This window comes from Gekko japonicus, unplaced genomic scaffold, assembly GCF_001447785.1.
Source record: "Gekko japonicus isolate JY-2015 unplaced genomic scaffold, Gekko_japonicus_V1.1 scaffold797, whole genome shotgun sequence".
NCBI classification, from domain to species: domain Eukaryota; kingdom Metazoa; phylum Chordata; class Lepidosauria; order Squamata; family Gekkonidae; genus Gekko; species Gekko japonicus.
The window spans coordinates 508,500-528,032 of record NW_015160859.1 but is presented as its reverse complement, the minus strand read 5'-3'; the positions used below and the strand labels follow the sequence as shown (position 1 = coordinate 528,032).

The window sequence follows — 19,533 nt, the reverse complement described above, 5'->3', positions numbered from 1 at the left end:
TAGCATACAGGGGACAAAATGGGCATCTCCTCCCCTCAAATAAGTTCCATTACAGTGGTGGAACAGCAAAGTATAATCTGACCATATATTTCAACATCAAATAAGAGACATAGTATACATTACACATGCTGTCTGTGTGTTCAGATATGCTATTGCATTATAATGCCAGATAAAATATCCTACTGTTTTTATCATTTAACATCTACTATCAAACACGCACAAGTCAAGGAAATATAACAGCAGGCAGAATCCAAGCGCTGTGGGTTATTTTATTTTATTTGAAGTATGTGGTATGCTTTATACAAGTACAGAACATTATTTCATAAAAATTATAAATTTAAGGACTCAATTGAAGTTTAAATATTATGCACAGGTTAAGATGTTAGCTGTTGCCATGATACTTTCTTCACACTTTGCCAAAATGCCAGTTTGTGTCAGGTTATGGCCTCAGTCCAAGTTGTGAGAGCTGAATACAAAGAAATAAGAAAAAAAAATAGATTGCTTATCTTCCACTTTACAAAGGAAAGTTGATTGTATCACAAAACTTAGTTGATTATATATTACTGAATACAATACCAAGACAGAAAACCAGTTTCTATTGAACAGAACAATTGTTTACAAAGCATATTTAGGGAATAATATTTTATTTTACCCTTACAAAGTAAAAGGACAGAAGGATTCCCATAGGAACAGGGTTTTAACAGAGTTCCCTTCTCATCCCTTGGAACTCTTACCCTATGAGGAAAGGTTAAAGTGCTTAGGGCTCTTTAGCTTGGAGAAACGACGACTGAGGGGTGACATGATTGAGGTTTATAAGATTATGCATGGGAAAGAGCAGGTAGAGAAAGAGGTACTTTTCTCCCTTTCTCACAATACAAGAACTCATGGGCGCTCCATGAAATCGCTGAGCGGTCGGGTTAGAACGGATAAAAGGAAGTACTTCTTCACCCAAAGAGTGATTAACACATGGAATTCACTGCCACAGGAAGTGTTGGCGGCTACAAGCATGGACGGCTTCAAAAGGGAATTAGATAAGTATCTGGAGCATTAGCCACAAGGTATAGATAGGGGCTCTGGGGCAAGTGATGCTCTGTCTTCTTGGTGCTTGGGGGGGTCAACAGTGGGAGGGCTTCTAATGCCCTGGCCCCACTGGTGGACCTCCTGATGGCACTGGTATTTCTGGCCACTGTGTGATACAGAGTGTTGGACTGGATGGGCCTTTGGCCTGATCCAACATTGGCATCTCTTATGTTCTTATGTTCTTAAATACATTTGACAGTGTAATAGTCCTTTTGAAAGGATAGGTGTCTGTGTTAGGGATTTGCACTTGGATATACCCAGTCCAAAAAGATCTTATCGGTATTTCCAGGCGTATTCAGGTATTCAGAGCAATACTTGGGATACTTGGGAATACTAGTATGCAGGTTCCCCCATATTTCTGGCCATATTTAGGAATACCAGGGCCAGAATTGTAAGGAACTCAGGCCTGTTGTCCCCCCCTTCAGGTTTCCCAGGCAATGGGAAGGCACCACCCATCCGGCACAACTCTCACCCAGACCAGGTACAGTGGCTTGAAATAGTACAAGCCAAGTTCAGGGCTTGGCAGAGCTGCAGGTCTGGCTGACTCCACAGCCTTTTCCTGCACTGTCCCCCCCCCCCAGTCTATACTTCTGCAAGTAGGATGAGTGGGGGCATCTAGTTCAGGGGCTTATGGAACTGGACCACATGAAACTGGGGGGGGGTCTTTAGTGGACAGGTGGTACTAATGTCTTTGCAATTTTGGTGTCATTTGGTTTGAAAAACAGCCTCCCCAGCCTCCCCGAAAAAGTCCCCCATATGGAATAATGAAGCACAAATAATTCCAGAATCCTGACAAAACCCTAATCCAAATCAGTACCGGGGGAGCTGAATACTGTTGAATACTAGTATTTATGTCCTTCCTGAAATCTGAATCTAAAAGATACTTCCCCTCCCTAGGTGCACATTCCTAGTCTGTACTTGCTTCCCTTATCCTGATCTAGGGTGCTTGCAAACAGAAGGATTTTAGCTCTAGTGTTCAATCAAGCACAGTGCAGGAATTCACTATATACTGGTAAGGTAAAGGTAAATGTTCCCTTGCTCGAAAGCCAGTCGAATCCGACTCTAGGGTTGCGGTGCTCATCTCCGTTTCCAAGCCGAAGAGCCAGCACTGTCCGAAGATGTTTCCGTGGTCATGTGGGCCAGCATGACTAAACACGGAACGCTGTTACCTTCCCACCGAAACGGTACCTATTTATCTACTTGCAATTTCTTGCTTTCGAACTGCTAGGTTGGCAGGAGTTGGAACTAGAGACGGGAACTCACTCCGTCATGCGGCAACCCGGGTCTCGAACTGCTGAACTACTGACCTTCCACAGCCTGCAGTTCAACGTCTTAACCACCGCAGCTCCTATATACTGGTACCTTTCGGGAATAACTGCATTTAGTCCCACATATTATGTAATTAAATTATACTGTTTACTATTCCTGTAAAAAGTTCAACAGTACATTAAAAAAATCTAAAATACAGAAAACTGACAGACAAAGGTATGTTCCACAATACTAGAAGTAGACTGAGTAGCTAAACTTTCCGATGAACTACTCTACAATTGCTACTAAATGTTTATTTTATAGTGCCAGCGGAGTGAAAATTAACCCTCTGGATAAGGACATTTGGCCAGAGTCTTTCCTCCTTATACTAGACAAGAACACTGGTGAAGAAGAAGCAAGTAGCAGCAGGGCAAGTAAGAACAAACCCCAGAGGCCTTTGTGATGGTTCACTTGGAAAAGTGTTTAGCCAGGCTGGAGCAAGCAAATAGGATAGCTGGAACAGTAGAGATGACCAAACCACAAGCAGCATCTATGCCACTCTTTTCTAGTTAGCACCCCTGCCCAACATGATATCCCTAAAGGCCTCTGGGTGTTTGCATTCACTGTATGTATCCTATTCTCTCACCCTGCCAATACTCGTTTCCTCACCAAGTCTCTCCCTCTCTCTTTGCCCCCTACACCGTCCAACCTTCAGACACCGCATGGTTCCATTAAAATTCACTTATTAAATACTAAATATTTAGTTGAGTAAAATCTATATAAAGATGCCCTGACCTGGATAGCCCAGGGTAGCCTGATCTCGGAAGCTAAGCAGGATATTTGGATTAGTTAGGAGACCTCCAAGGAATACCAGGGGCGTGACACGGAGACAGGCAACGGCAAACCACCTCTGAAACATTTCTTGCTATAAAACAAAGTTAGCTCACCACCTAGTGGTGCACAATGCTAAAAGAGCTAAAACTTCTGGCTGCCAGACTCTCTTAGGATCTCCTAGCTATACTACACACAAGGCCATACAATAATTATTAAATATTATTATTATAGAAAGTTGTTAAACTAATCCAAAAAACTTTAAAATAATTATGGTATTACCTGTTTTAAAAACTGTGAAGCATTAAAGAGTTCACTGCAGCCATATAAGACGTGTTTACCTTGTTTGCCCTTTCACGAAACAAAGATTTCATCAATATAATGTTCCATTTTAAAAGGCATTATATATTACAGCAATACATTACTAAACAAAGCTAATTTAAAAATCAGTGCAAAATAAACACACCTTTATTGTTTCTAAATTTTATTTCACAGTATGAAACTGCAGTAAAATGGCTCGAATACAGCTTGCACTGAAGCACTGGGTAGGTGCAGGACTTCACTGGAGAAGTCAAAAACAAACTAAAATCGCTTGGACTACTTTAGGGAAAAAAGCTTAGAGTAGAAACAGTATGCATATAAAGGAAAGAATAATTAAGGGTGAAGGAAACTGGGGAAACAAGAATCAATGGGTTGGATTTCTTGTACTCAAAACAGTGGATTTCCCCCACCTTCTCCTTTCCCAAGCAATCTTTGGTGACTCCCTAAAAGGGTGATGCTGGAGGCTGGGAGACCTTGTGGAAAAAATGCCCCATGGCATCAGGTGCTGCAAGAAGGAGGGGGAATCAGACAGAATTTCCCCCTCCTTTCTAATGGCAGAGCCCATTGGGGAGGGCAAGGTATAAATGTGAAAAATAAAAATAAATAAATAAATAAATAAATAATTGGCGGAGAAAATTCTTCACTAGAAAAAAGTCAGGTGGATTTTGTCCACTTTCCCCTCTTTATTGCAGCCCCCACCTCCATATGGAACAAAGAGTGGGGTAAAAAAGATTTGTCAGTACACATAATCAAATAATAAAGTGCAGAAGCATACCTTTGTGTAATCAGTAAGGTTTTGATATTCAATGTAATTGCCTCCTCCAACTACAAATACAATTGCCTATAACAGAATTTTTTAAAAATCAATATGCTGTAGCTATTATTGCAAGTTGACTTTAGAAGCAGAATTCAAACAGAATACAGTTTTGTCACGTTGATAAACTGCAAAGCATTAAAGGGCAAAAAGAACTTTCAGAAATTCCAAGTGTGTGCAATGAATGTAGAGGTGGGGTGGGAAGAACAGAGTAACAGTGTACACATGACTCCCTGCATGACTGGGAACTCTGAAAAAGCAAGTTTCATGGAAGTGCAAAGAAAACCATATGTATGTGAATCTACATGCACAAAGCCCCCATGCATACTTCCTATATTTTATAAAGGAGTGCTGTACTCTCAGTCAGTGTTCCCTCTAAGCTGAGTTAGTGTGAGCTAGCTCACAGTTTTTTAGCCTCCAGCTCACACATTTTTGTCTTAGCTCAGGAAAGATGGCTCCAGAGCAAACTAATTTTATGCAGCAGCCAAACTACCTGCTCACAACTTTAATGCCAGTAGCTCACAAAGTAGAATTTCTGCTCACAGGACTCCACAGCTTAGAGGGAACATTGCTCTCAGTCCTCTCTTCCCTCCTGGATGTATTTATTGAATGTACCCTTTTGCATGTATGTGCAAAGGCCTTTTGTCTCACAGGTTAAGAGAATCTTACTGATGTACTGTCACCAAGTGGACAAAAAGCCTCTTCATTCATTTAAGTTATAGGCAATGAGAAATTTACTTTGGCACATTTCTATGATCAGAAAGTTTTAACTTCCATTTTCCCTATTTTATTTTTTTAATAATTCTAAGAAATGTCAAAAAAATTAAATATATATTTTTATTAAGCTAAAGACACAGTCATGCATTTGGTTAAAGTATGGTGAACTATCAAAGTCCTATGTTTATCAATATTTTCACAGTTAGTTCAGGAACTGTGAAGGAGACGGTTTTAAATTACATTAGAGTAGAGGTGGTGTGATGTGAAGTTTGACCAGCAGACTCTGTCCCATCCTTCACCTGAGAGACTGAATTCTTGGCTTCTAAATGCAGTTAACTGAAGTACATCTGAGGGAATCTACCACAGCTAATTAGTGCCACTGCTTGATACACTTATGATGGTGTTCTTCTCTCTGGTATGTTTTCTGATAACTTCTCTCTGGGTTGTGATCTAGAAATGCCTTGCCCTCCCCTAGAACTTCATATGAGACATGAAGGAAACAGGGAAAAACAGAAAGTTTTATTCACATCCTGGGATAGGGGAGTAAGGGTGTTCAGGATATTATATTTTAAACAGCCAATTTTTATGTCATGACTTTGTCACAAAATCCCTTGCTTATTATAAAGGGTATTGAAGGGCATTAGATGCTATGCTTATGCAGCCCTCTGAAGATGAAAGGATCTTACATTCTGTTAGATATCACTTAACAAAGCTGTAATCAGACTAATGATTTCAGATAACAGGATACGATTCTCACTTAGAGAATAAAGTATCACCAAATATATATTATACTTAATATAAACAGTGAAGGCAATAGCTTAGAAAAGAATGGTATGTTTGTTATCTTACCTCCTGAAATGGATTTTTGTTCCTTGAATTGAGCTGTAATTAAAAAAAAAAAAACCCTTAGCTCACTGCTTTCAGTATTTTATAAACATAAAAAATACAGTGTACATCAATTATAGCATGGATAGTACATCAGTTATAGCAGGGATGTTTGAACATGTATAAAGTATGTGAAAGCTATATTGAGTAATTAATTTGCCCTAGTAAAATGTGTTATATAGTGTCGAAGACATGGCAGTTTTCATAATGCTATCTAGTATGTCACACAAAAGGCAGAGCTAGTGTCAGGTTGCAGATCAGCTTTTGGGATCATAACTGCTTTAGTGGTCCAGAGGACCATGTTCATCTTGAGACTGACAGGACGAGTGTGACCCTCTTGATTCTTCTAGACTTGCATTTAATGCCATCAATAACCGGGCCCTTCTGATCTCTCTTTGGTGGTTTAAGAAATGCTTTTTAAAAATGGAGCAGTCTAGAGAATGTAGGAACAGTTAACTACTGCTCCATCTCATGGAGGGATCAATCCTGTTTCCATTCTTTGTATGGGCAGTCCTGTTTTAAAAAAAATAAAAATATTGGGACAAAAAGTACTGCAATAATGCTATATCATACCACTTTCAACCATTAATAAAAACCAATGTCTGTCTCCAACCTTAGTGTCTACAGGCCAGAGAGAGCACATGGCACTGATGCTAGCTCAGCATGGCAACTATGTGCAAAATTAAGATGCCATTTGTGAATTTTAAAAACCCTGCTCAGCATGGGCATAAACTTCAGGCCAACAGCTTAAGTCTGGTCATATGCATATTTACTCAGAAGTAAGTCCCACTGAGTTTAATGGGGCACACTCCCATGTAACTGTGTATAGCTCTGCAGTCTTGGACATATCAAACTACTCTCGGGAGGGAAGGCTCTTGAGGAAGTAGGTGTTGCCCAGCAAGGCACTTAATGTGCGCTTATGAACTATAACTCATAAGTAATAAAAATGGACTATGCAAAGATATGATTAAGGGACTGTACTGCAGGGTGACCCAATATGATGCCAGTTGAGACTGCACACCTGAGAAAAGAAAAACCTTCCTTTGCGTTGATATTCCAGTGGCTCTTCAAGGTTACCTGCCCTCTTACCTGATGTGAGATGGACCAGTTCCTTTGTCTGCATAACGCCATGCCATGCCCAAGCATGAGGACAGAAAGCTCCAAACGCCATTAGGAGCTCTATTTGACACACATAGGCAACCCCTTTCCCCCTCCTCCAGCTACCTACAACTCTGCACGTACTCAAGAGGCTCTCTCTGCAGTTGCTTGGCAACTAATCGTTCGCCCATCAACGACCTGGCTAGGGCCATCAAGAGACAATGGCCCTAGCCCATCACTCTACATCCAGGTGCCAGTCCCCAGATTAAGTTAAAAGGTAACGGTTCCCTTGCTCGAAAGCCAGTCGAATCCGACTCTAGGGTTGCGGTGCTCATCTTCGTTTCAAAGCCGAAGAGCCAGTGCTGTCCGAAGACATTTCCGTGGTCATGTGGCCAGCATGACTAAACACCAAGGCACACGGAACGCTGTTACCTTCCCACTGAAGTGGTACCTATTTATCTACTTGCAATTTCTTGCTTTCGAACTGCTAGGTTGGCAGGAGCTGGAACTAGAGACGGGAGCTCACTCCATCATGCGGCACACTCGGGTCTCGAACTGCTGAACTACCGACCTTCCACAGTCTGCAGTTCAGCGTCTTAACCACTTGAGCCACCACAGCTCCTAGCCACTGCAGTTACTAGCTCTCAATATTGACCAACCCCTGGCTCTCCTGCCCCTTTCCTTTCAACCAATAGTATGTTTTATGGGACGGACTAACAGGAGGTGTCACAGGGGGATGTGGCCAGCCTAGCCTGCCCCCCCAACATTATAAAAGGTGCTACCCGACTACATGGTCTCTCTCTCTACCTCTCCACGACCCCTATTAAAGCTTTAACCCTTTTATGTCCCGCTTGCTATCCAACTACCCTACCTCCATCTTTAACATCTAGATCTGCAGCTACAGTCCACGTGGTTCTGCCGGTTCAGAGCACGTGTTTCCCATTTTCTATTCTTAACCCCTCCATTCTTCCATTGGAACGGCTCAATCAACAAGGACATGTAACTATTGCCCAACCAACGAATATCCTGCTAATGCAAATGTGCTTGTTATCTATCTTTATTTCCTAGAATCTGTATAAGTGTGTGCGTGTTTGGGTATTGTCTGAATGACATATTTCCTTCAGTAAAAAGACATTATATTTTACCAATTATAGTCTCCGTGTCTGTTCTGGTAACTACAGTAAAGGCAGGAGTTCTGTATACAACGGTGTTTGCTCCCTAATTTGCCTATTGCCAATTAATAATCATAACTTATAATAATTAACAATATTAATTAAGAATTCAAGGCAATTTGACTAACATAGGGAGAATGTTAAAACAACTGTAAGTCTCTCCTGGGTTGGGCATTATATGGTAGGGCCTTCCAGTGGGAGGGTACTATACCTTGCAGTCACAAGGCTGGAACTGGTTTCAGAGCGTAATCTGCTAACCCTTAAGGCTACCATTATCTTCTCAGCTGGACACTGGTTCCCCACCCCCAAACAGGGAGTCGTTGTGTGATGTTCCCAATGCAATAATGTCACCCAGAAGCGATGTCATCATGCTGGGGATGTTGCATGGTAACACTCTGGTTTTTGGCCAAAACTCTATGGTAAAACCGGCTTCAAACCATAAAGTTCAAACCACACCAGAACATTTCTGCATGACATCTCCAATGTGATGACATCACTTCTGGGTGACTTCATCGTGTCGAGGACGTCACGCGACTCCCTGTTTGGGGGTGGGGTTTCTCCTGCCAGCCAGGTGGCTGGTGGCAGGCAGAAGCCCTGAAAATCAGGGGAACCCCCACTGGGACTGGGGACTGGCAACCCTAAAAGGACTTGTAGAAATCTAGAGCTGAAAGACTAATAATTTCTCATCAGGTCAGGTGGGGATCCCATGTTGCTTAAAGGAGAGAACTCTGTCTTTTGAGTGGTGGCTAGCTTGGGATGCCAAGAATTCTAGAAGAACTCTCACAAAGACTCGAAGTGGGGCAGGGACAAAACAAGAGAAGATGGCTTTTAATCCATATAATAGTTTTAGAATATTGTGTTTCCCCCATTTTATTTTTCTTTTACTAGTAGTAGTTATATAATTCTTGTTAAACTATATATTGTTTTTTTGGTAACCAATTAATTTCAATTAGGAATAAAGCTAAATTTTTCTTTCTATTTATTTTGTATCACTGTAGTGATTTTGTACATACATAAAAAACCTAATTTGATCCAGACATACGTGGCAGAACAGAGGTGCTTGTGGGGAGCTCTTCTTTCATAAAGATTAATACTCTTATGTTAGAAATGAACACTACAAATTATATATATGTATTTTTTTTAAATATAAGGCTAGTTCTGGTGCAGCAGAAAGATGCGACTTATCAAATAAGAAAAATATTTAATAAGGTAGCCACAATAAGTTCTATACACAGACTTTCAAAATTGTAGAACAAAGTTTGAGCACCTTTAAGATCAACGAAGTTTTATTCAACATATAAGCTTTCGTGTGCATGCACGCTTCTTCAGATACAAAAGCTTACACCTTGAATATAATTTTGTTGGTCTTAAAGGTGCCACTGGGACTCAAACTTTGTTCTGCTGCTTCAGACCAGCATGGCTACCCAACTGAATCTATTTTCAAAATTTTAGTTAACATGATTACTGAATACCATACTGAACAAACAAATAGGTAAAAAGGTAAGAGGTATGTCAATAAAATACTACAAAGGAATACTCAAACTACATGAAATATATTTCTTTTACACTAAATATGAAATGTTATAACTGTAATTAACTGCCTTCTCCCTTTAAAATCAGCTACTGGGATATTTATTTAGGAGGAGATTTTTACACAAGGAATTTGAATATGGCTGTACTGAAATAAAATGGCTGAGAAAGATGCTTAAAGGGACAGGACTGTAGACTATACTACTGTGCAGTCAATTAATGACAAAGGAAGTACTACTTTTCACAACAGGTAAGTAACTTCTGGAACTCACTCCCATGAGATACAGTGATGGCTACTGGCTTAGATGCTTTTAAAAGGGAGTTTGACAGATTTATGATCATGAGACTGGCATGCTCCTCCGTGATTATGGCTCAGGGTTGGGCCTCTGGGTTCAGAGGCAGGATGCTTCTGATCATCAGATGGTGGGAAGCAGTCAGCAGGTGAGGGTTGTTATCTGCAGTCCCAGCTTGTGGGGGTATGACTGCCCTCTGTTAGAAACTAGATGGATAACTGGTCTGATCTACTATGGCTACTCTTATGTTCTTATGATATAACTCCCAACAGGAGACACTGAAAAATGATTTGAAAATGATTCCAGGTTAATATTAAGATTACTTTATTGTTTCTTGTACAGAACTAAAAAAAAACATAAAAGCAACTGGGATCTGTAGCATGCCACATTTTAAGCTGGTAGATATCTCAGGCTAGACTGATCTCATCAGATCTCAGAAGCTAAGTAGGGTACTAGTACTTGGATGAGAGACCTCCAAAGAATACCAGGGTTGTGACATGAAGGTAAGCAATGGCAAACCACCTCTGAATGTCTCTTGCCTTGAAAAACCTACGGGTCACCGAGTCAGCTGTGACTTAATGGAACTTTCCACCACCACCAGTGTGACCCTAGCTCAGTTTGCAGAAAGTCTGCAAATATCAGGGCACAGAGAGAACAGTTTTAGCTATGCATTAGTTATGATCATGGGTGCCACTGTGGGGAATGGAGAAACTTAGAAGTAGGGTACCAAGAAACATTTCAAGTTATAAACAGAATTTAATTTTTCCAACGACAATACAATTTTAAAAGAATTGAAACTTTCTATATTTAGATACATTCATTCAATGGCTAGCAGTCACAAAAGAGATTCTTCCACAACACAGCCTTCTAAACAAACCACTAAAACTTCACACTATGAAAGGGACCACTGTTGTGTAAATAATATAAAGTCCCCAAAGGGAGACTGCAACCAAGAATCAGAAGGAGACTGAGACTGGGAAGGGCAGCCATGAAGGATCTCTTAAGCATAAGGATGTGTTCCTGACGACCAAGATCAAGATAATTTATGCCATACTATTGCCCATTACCATGTATGGGTGTGAAAATTGGACAGTGAAGAAAGTTGACAAGAAGAAAGCTGATTCATCTGAAATGTGGTGTTGGAGGAGAGTGTTACGGATACTGTGGACAGCCAAAAAGATAAATAAGTGGGTTCTAGGTCAAATCAAGGTTGAATCCTGCCTAGAAGCTAAAATGACTAAATAGAGGCTGTCGTACTTTTGTCACATTATGAGAAAACAAGAGTCACTGGAAAAAGACAATACACCCTCAGTTTGCAAGACTGCTGTTAACAACAGGATGTTTTGGAGAACATTAATTCATATGGTCGTCATAATCAGAAGCTACTTGACAGCACTTAATACACACAATATATTCATACTCCCAAATGAAGTTTACAGCATTACCTATCTATTGCATTTTTTATGCTGCCTTTCTCTTAAGAAGCTCAGAGGTTCTCCCCTACATGGTTCTCTTCACCTCCATTTTACTCCAACAAGCCTGTAATGTATGTTACCTTAAAAAGCCTGACTGGCCCAAGGTCATCCAGCAACCTTTATAATTGAGTGGGTCTCCCAAGCCTTAATCTGACACTCAAACCAACACATACATTGCCTCTCAAATAATAATGAAATTAACTATAAAAACCTCAATAAACATAAAAACATATAAGCAGCCACTAATTTGGGGTCCCCAGTCTTTCTGAGTCTGCAGGCACCTTTGGAATTCTGACACAGCACAGTGGGAACAAATACAAAATGGCTGCTGCAGCTTACCTTCAGTCACACAACGAAAATCCTCATGCTGTGGTAGTAGCTGTAGTGGCAACTGCTTCCAAAACAATGTTTTTAAAAATATGCCCAGCCAATCAAATCACCAACGGCCAATCAGAAGCTTTGATGGGCAAAAGCCCTGCCTGGCCTGGCTCAATTTCTAAAAATGCTTGGTTAGTGCCAGAAAAGGTGTCAAGGTGGGTGCCACAGTACCAGTGAGCCACATGGACACCATGCTGGGGACCCCTGCACTAGATATTTAATAAAGCAATAAAACACTAGTACAGAAAATGTGTAAGCTTACAATCAAAGTTTTCTACTTGTGAGTATAAATTACTCTAGTGCATTTCTAGTGATTTTTCTAAACATGAAGATAGTGGTATAATAGACAAAAATCCAGCGTGTTTGGGGGTGAAGCCTGGATATATAGTGGGTTTATTTTCCCATCCATTTAAATGGGATTCAATAATACATCAAAACTGTTGTCATAATCGCTTAATTTTTTTGGAAGTAAAATTGAGGGTGGCAGGAGTCAGCAAGGTCCAATGTCTTTGAGAAATATATAACATTTATTGATTTATTTATAAAATTAATATGGTGCATCTCCAGAGACCTGCTTGAAATAGTTCACAAAGTAAGCACAATACAATAAAATAATAAAAACAATGAGTAGTTTGAAACAGTTGGGCTACTACAACCCCTATTCCCAGACCACACATTTTGGACCAAAGTTTCTGGACAATTTTCAAGGGCAGCCCCACATAAAATTCATTACAATAGTCTTAACTGGATGCAAGAGCAGCATGGATCACTGTGGCCAGATCACACTATGGGGAATGGTCATAGGTATAAAAGGCACTACTTGCTACATAAGAGATCTGAACAGCCAATCATAGGCCAAAATCCAGCAGGACTTCTAAACAACAAACTTGCTTCTGCTCCTTCAGGGAGAATGCAGCCCCTTCTAGAACAGGCTGACTCCTCAGTCCTTAAACAGCTTTGTCATTGACCAGTAGCAGTCTCATATGGATTTGGTTTATTGGCCTCCATCCATCCCATTACCTTCTCCAGGCCCTTGCTCAGGACTTCTACGGGCCCACCCAATTAAGTTGTTAAGGACCAATTGTGGCATTCCAGATCCTTAGATAATCTTTCCCAGAGAATAACTGGTACAAATATAGTGAAAAGTTTGGATATTGAGGGATACAACATCTGAGGTGCCAGGCAAATTCAGTGGTGGAGCCAAGGTTTCAAACTATGTTTTGTTTTTGTTTTTTTTTAAATCATAGTAAACTCACCTGTCGTTGCCTCTCAGCATCTTAGGGTCAAAATATCTGTATTCATCTGTCTCCTATTTAAGAAGATAAATATTTGCAACAATCTTTACTATCTTAAGTCCAAACAGTTTGACCAGTAGCTTCATCAATCTGTCTTCCAAATTAAATTTTTAGGTTACCATGTATTATGCAATTAGCCCTCATCACACTATTTCCATAAAGATTACATTTCACTGAAATAGGTCCTTATGAGTATTCATTCTCATATAGCACCGAAATAGCTATAATAGTTGCCAATGGGGATTAAGTAGCTCATTTGAAATCAACTGCTACCAAACCTTCCAAAATATGCTAGTTGCACAGTATGTTCTAGCTATGAAGCAATATGGAAAAATCTCAAGATGTGACTAGTTTTAGAAGTTCACGCCAGCTTTTATTTCCCACCTCCTCAAAAAGGTACATTCTTTCTAGGAGTCACCAACCACCTATTTTTGCTTCAAACATGTAATGACAACAAATAGTAAGAAGATACACAAGTCAAAATCCCTTTTCATCACGAAACACATTCATGTTATTCAACTGCATGATTTATGAGCATCACTAAAGCAAAATTAAGTCTGTTTACAAAATGTGTTGAATTACAACTCCATTTTTTTACTGTTGACATTATTATGATATGAAATATTTTTTCCCTTCCTCAGAGACATGCTCAATATTTTCACTGGCGAGTGTTATCGGGTTTTTTCTGTCTACTTTCACAGTTACTTTAATCACATAAGGAAAGGGGGGGAAAGTAACTTCAGTTATACTTTTCACCATTTCCAACATTATGATACTGGTCTATTTTAGAATATAAAAATTATGGGATTCAGTGAGAGATCTCTGTGTAGAAACATTTATATACCCACAGCCATAATACCTACATTAATAACTTCAGTCCACAATGAATAAGCAACAACATGTAAGCCACCCAAACTATACCCAGGCCAAAATGCACAAAGAAGAAACCATAGTTTCTCTGAATATTCTTTTCAGTCTTTACCCCCCCCCCCCGCCTTCTGATTTTAATCATTTACCTTCTGGATCCAATTCCTCAAGCTTTTGTGATAGCAAAATACAGGGAAGTCATAGCACTCTCCAAAAGACCATTTTTCAACAAACTGCTGGCAACTATCTGGAACATATCAGAAGTGCCATTTGCACTCTATCTGCAGATCCCAATTACTTTTTGCTCAGTATACTAGGTTTTTCATATGAAAGTGAAATCTCAAAGACCTCTAAATGCCTTAATAAGTCCTGCAATTTAAATATGATCTACTAAAAAGTGTCTTGCTTGTTTAAATATTATGGAGAATTACGACTGTAATTTTTGAGAAAAATAATTACACAGGCATTTGTTTCTAATTTTAAAATACTGTTTTACTTCTATACTTTAAAAAAATGTTTAATTCATATGAAGGAAACAAAATTTATTGTTGTACCTTGCAAAGACCTCAGAGCTAACAAATTTCTTTTGGTTGCAAATTTGAGTTTCCCAAAACAAGCGTTTTTCAGATGGAGTTCCCAGTCACTTGGGAGCTGCTTTTACATGATTTGGTACTATATGGCGGAGCACAACTGATACAACCACATCAACAGAGCTCTTTCCCATGGAATCTTGTGGTACGAGCGTACATATCCACACATACAGAGAAAAAAATGAAATTTTATGGGAGTGGAAATGGGCTGCTGAAAATGATACAATGCCTTGCACATTTGTTGAAAACCTACCACTAATCTGGCATTGTTTGCTTCAAGCCACCCACTGCCACTGTAGGCCAACCGATGGGCAGGTTTGCAGCAGAAAGCATTCTGTTCCTAGCCCATTTATCAGCTGCCCAGTGGCTGCACAGCAGGATGGGGGATGGGGAGGATGGGATTTCCTTTTTCCAGTGAGTTTCCACAGGTCCTGTTTATTATCCCTAAGATGCAACATGCCCATAGTTCAATCCTACTGTGATAAATTGTTAATACTTATAAGTGGGGGGGAAAGTTTGCATATTACAATTTTATACACATTTCAGACCTTTGTGTTAGTTGTACTTACAGGATTTGACTTCATCTCCATAAGGTTGTCTAAAATACGGGTGACTGGTAGATTCTATGAAAAAGATAGTACAGTTGAAGTAAATTACAGAAATTGTTTAAATGTAGTATGAAACGAATACAGACATGAATAGTTTATTTTTTCACATTGTGACTGAAGCTTTCCCCCACTTATATATCTTCCTTCTTTTATCACTATTATTATTGTCTTCATTAGTATTGCCTTGCCAGATTTTCCTTGACTAGGTCCTATCATCAGAGGGTAACTTCCTGACAACAAGGGCAAAAGAGATACTCAAACAATATAGAATATGCAGAGGAAGCCACTAACAGGATCATTAAAAAAATGTATCATTTAGACAGTGCTGAAATGAATGATTGTTCATGATCCCCTGCACAACTTTAAGATATTTCTGTATGTAGAGTGATTACTAATTTTCTTTTTGGGTTGCAGCCCCTCATACCAGATTGACTGCTGCTTGAGAAGGTCCTCTGAGCTTCAGGAGTGGTTTCTTGTCATCCTCACAGAACACCATGCATGGCCAAAGTCCCAGATGCTGAGAAAGCTAGAGTGTTTCTGGGAGCTGTCTGCTGATTAAAAGGACCACAAGTCTGTCCACTCTATAACATGCCTCACAGGAGCAAGATGACAACGCTTCGGCTCACTTTTTCTGTATATTTGCATCTGCCCTGAATGAGGCAGAAATCTTATAATAAAATATAATACATAATAAATAAATGTTATAATAAATAATGCAGGTGGTAGTCTAGGATTAATGGCAAGTCACACCAGCTTTTAGTCTGCTTTCATCAGGATAATGGATGTTCAAATTTCCTGCTTGGAAAGAAGATGATGCCCATGGACATGACACTGACTGCTCCTTGTTTTCTTGACATCTTAGCTAAATAACATTCGAAAGGATAGAAGCTGGATGAAGTCATAGGACAATTAATCATCTCCCCAGTTTAACAATATTTTTACATGCAGAGAAATCATTCTCATTATGATAGGAGGGTTGTGATGGATGGGAAATCTGGTAACCTTCACTGAACTTGATGTAGGTGCACAGCATAGGTATCTTCGTTTATTTATATTTCTGTTCGCCTTCTTAAACATGCTGGGAGCAATACAAATTGCTCAGGAGCCACATGGAACTTACAGTATGGCAGTCCTTTGCATATAAATAACATTTTTAACAATCTAAGTCTGTAGTCTTAGTAATAAATGCTTATCTGGTTATACTATGAAATATCATTTGATTCAAAAGACATCTCTTGTGTGCACCTTACTTCATGTTTACAATAAAAGTCTATAAACTTGCTTAATCAATGTATTTATTTTAAACATTTTTATACTGCCTGTCTACCCAAATAGGGTCTCCCAGGGTAACAAACATGAAAACATTAAAACGTATGAATACTAAAATACATAAAATAATTCAATACAAACATATAACACATAAACACGCAACACTAAAACCAGGGAGGAGGGCCAATAACAGTTATTGGGAGTATTCCAAATGAAACAAGTCTTCACCCACTGGCAGGAGACAACAAAAGGAGACAGACAAATCTCTCTGAGAAGAAAGTTCCAAAGTTTTGGTGCCACGACCAAGAAAGCCCTTCCTTTCTCAGATTGCCTGAGATGGCGGGGGTCCCAAAGCCCCTTTCAAAAAAAGGGGAAAAAACCCACAAAAAAGAACAAGGGAGAAAAAACTCATAATCCAACAACTAAATAAGTTTTTTTTTAAAAGCAGAAACAAAAATGCAACTACAGTGTGGCAGATCTACACAAGTTTATATAAAAGGTTTCCAAGTATCTAAAAATAAGTCCATATAGAATTGTTGTTTATAAGCCATGTGTTCCAATACTGATGGAGTTCTAAGGTCCTCAATCCATTGATTTACCAGAAGTGGGCATTTATCTTTCCAATGTTGCAATACAAGTCTTTTAGCTGTAGTAAGGGCATGGAGGATCCATTTTTGTTGACCACTGGTTAGCCTTTGAGAGAATGGCCGATAGTTTAAAAGTACCTAAGCATCTGGAAATGACCAGAGTGAGCAAATAGGTTCATATAGGAGAAGGCAGTTCTTAAATTATGCTGGCCCCAAGCCATATAGGGCTTTAAAGGTCAATACCAGGACCCTGAATTGAGCCTGGAAACAAAGTGGAACCAAGTGTAGATGGAACAAGGCTGGCCCAATCCAGTCAACACTCTGGCTGCAGCATTCTGTACCATCCGTAGCTTCCGGACAGTCTTCAAGGGCAGCTCCATGTGGAGCACATGGCAGTAATGTAATCTAGATATTACCAAGGTATGTATCACAGTGATCTTTTCTGTCCAGGAAAGGTCACAGCTGGCTCACCAAGTGAAGCTAGTGAAAGGCACCCCTGGCCACGTCAACCAGCACCCCCAAACTATGAACCTGCTCCTTTAGTGGGAGTGCAATCCCATCCATATTGATGTACCACTGTCAAACACACCTGTTGTTTTAGTACTAGATTCTTGACGCCTTCCATCACAAACTGTGATCCTGTATTCATGACACGTGAAAAAAGGCTGCAAGATAAAGAACACATTTATTTATTTATTATTTTGATTTATACCCTCCCCACAAGCAGGCTCACATTCTGCATGCTTTTGTTTGCTTTCGTGTATCTAGGGATATGTTATGATGAACTCATCCACACTGTAACACCGAACATCACAAAATATGAATTAATACTACCAATATTTCTTTTCTTTTCTAGATTTATTATTAGTATATGTGAAAGATTGTTTTACCCAGAGCTTCACTTAGCATTACCGCTTGGAAATGACTGTAGGATACCACTTGGACTAATGTAATGCTTTGAAGGCCCTGTGTTAAAATGAACCACATACTAAAAGAATGAAGGCTGCTGGTGAGCAGATCTGAGCATTTCTTGTCTGATGGACGCCAGTTTATTCATCTCGGTACTGTGATTTAAAACAATGATTAACTTGTCTAATGGAACCATTGGCCTAATTTCTATAAAATAATAACCTGATTTCTGTGTAATGTACATGCCTCAGCATAAATAGTAGAATATGGTGGAACAGTTTTTAATAATGTTTTATATAAGTGAACAATAATGTTCAAACAGTCAGCACTTTAGCAGTTAATAAAAACTTGCCTCAGAATTTGAGGCAAGGGTAACAAAATGCAGTTTGTAACTCACCCCAATGACTTGGCTGCACTGTTTCCATAGGAAGCTGGAGCTGAAGCCATTTTGGCAAATGCTCTGTGAAATAAGTAAATTAATATCTAAGCGCTTAATTTGTTTTCATCAGTATACTCGCACATTCTTCCCATGAATGAAACATTCAGTTTCAAAATTTATCATGTGTAGCAATCCAAGGGTTCTTACTTCACATCAAAAGGCCAGTGCTGCAAACATAGGCTGACACACTCCAAACAACATCTGTCTCTCCCTTCACTGACAAAGTAATGCTTCCACATTTCACCCTACTAAAGAAAACAATTCAGGAAAAAACCCCACTAAGTTCCAGAATACAGCATTTGAAATAGAATGATCCATTTCAACAGAGTATCCAAAACAAAGGGCCAAAGGGAATGGGGTGGAGTAAGAAAAGAATTTGAAAACAACATTATATTTTCCACAGAGAGAAGTAAAGTAATTGAGATCATCTAATCTGTGATCTTGTATCACTCTGGTTACCATACGATAAACAGTTAGTAAATTTCCACTTATTTCTATTTTGGATTTTTAAAAGCCACAATACATGATCAATTTGGCTCAGAAAATCATACTCCAATAGTTAAATATGGAAAGACCTCAAATCTGAATGTTTGCAAAGATTTGATCATCACATGGAAAATGAAGTACAGTCTCAAAAGCACTGAATCTGGTTGCTGCTCCACAATCCTGAGTGTATCTGGCCTTCATGGCAGTCCCAAAGGTACTTTCTGCTGTACAGTTCAAAAAAGGGACCTAACAGAACATCTAGTAGAAGGTATTTAAGTTCTGCTATCCCTTCTGTTGTCTGAGTGCCAGTTCAAATGGTGTAGCCATAGTAAACCATGAAAATATCTATCTATATATATAAAAGAAAGTCCCCTCACCATAAAATCAACGCCCAGGCCAAACCACTGGACCTGGAAACACCAAATTCAGGGAGAGTGCTCCTACCATGACGTAGGTGCCCACTAAGAAGGGATTTTTAGAAATCCGACCCCTAAAGGGGTCAAAAGGGGTCAAATGTGCTTCCCCCATTGATTCCTATGCAGCTGCCAGGCTGCTGCCTCCTTGCACCTCCCACTCTCTGATTGGTCAGCTGCAGAGCTCAGTGTTCCGAGGTAAAAAAAAACAACAGTTACAGGAGACTG

General features: G+C 39.6%; 1 protein-coding gene across 1 annotated transcript in view; it reads right to left on the bottom strand.

Moving 5' to 3' along the window:
* Positions 1-249: 249 nt before the first annotated feature.
* SCFD1 (sec1 family domain containing 1) overlaps positions 250-19,533 on the bottom strand; it is an 83,386-nt gene continuing 64,102 nt past the window's right edge. The window contains exons 18-26 of the mRNA XM_015421790.1: positions 18,365-18,427; positions 17,648-17,723; positions 15,164-15,217; positions 13,099-13,151; positions 7,538-7,549; positions 5,861-5,882; positions 4,256-4,321; positions 3,442-3,510; positions 250-466 (exon numbers count right to left, since the gene is read on the bottom strand). Coding sequence (XP_015277276.1) covers positions 440-466; positions 3,442-3,510; positions 4,256-4,321; positions 5,861-5,882; positions 7,538-7,549; positions 13,099-13,151; positions 15,164-15,217; positions 17,648-17,723; positions 18,365-18,427 — 442 coding nt within the window. The 3' untranslated portion in view covers positions 250-439. The remainder of the gene's footprint in view (positions 467-3,441; positions 3,511-4,255; positions 4,322-5,860; positions 5,883-7,537; positions 7,550-13,098; positions 13,152-15,163; positions 15,218-17,647; positions 17,724-18,364; positions 18,428-19,533) is intronic.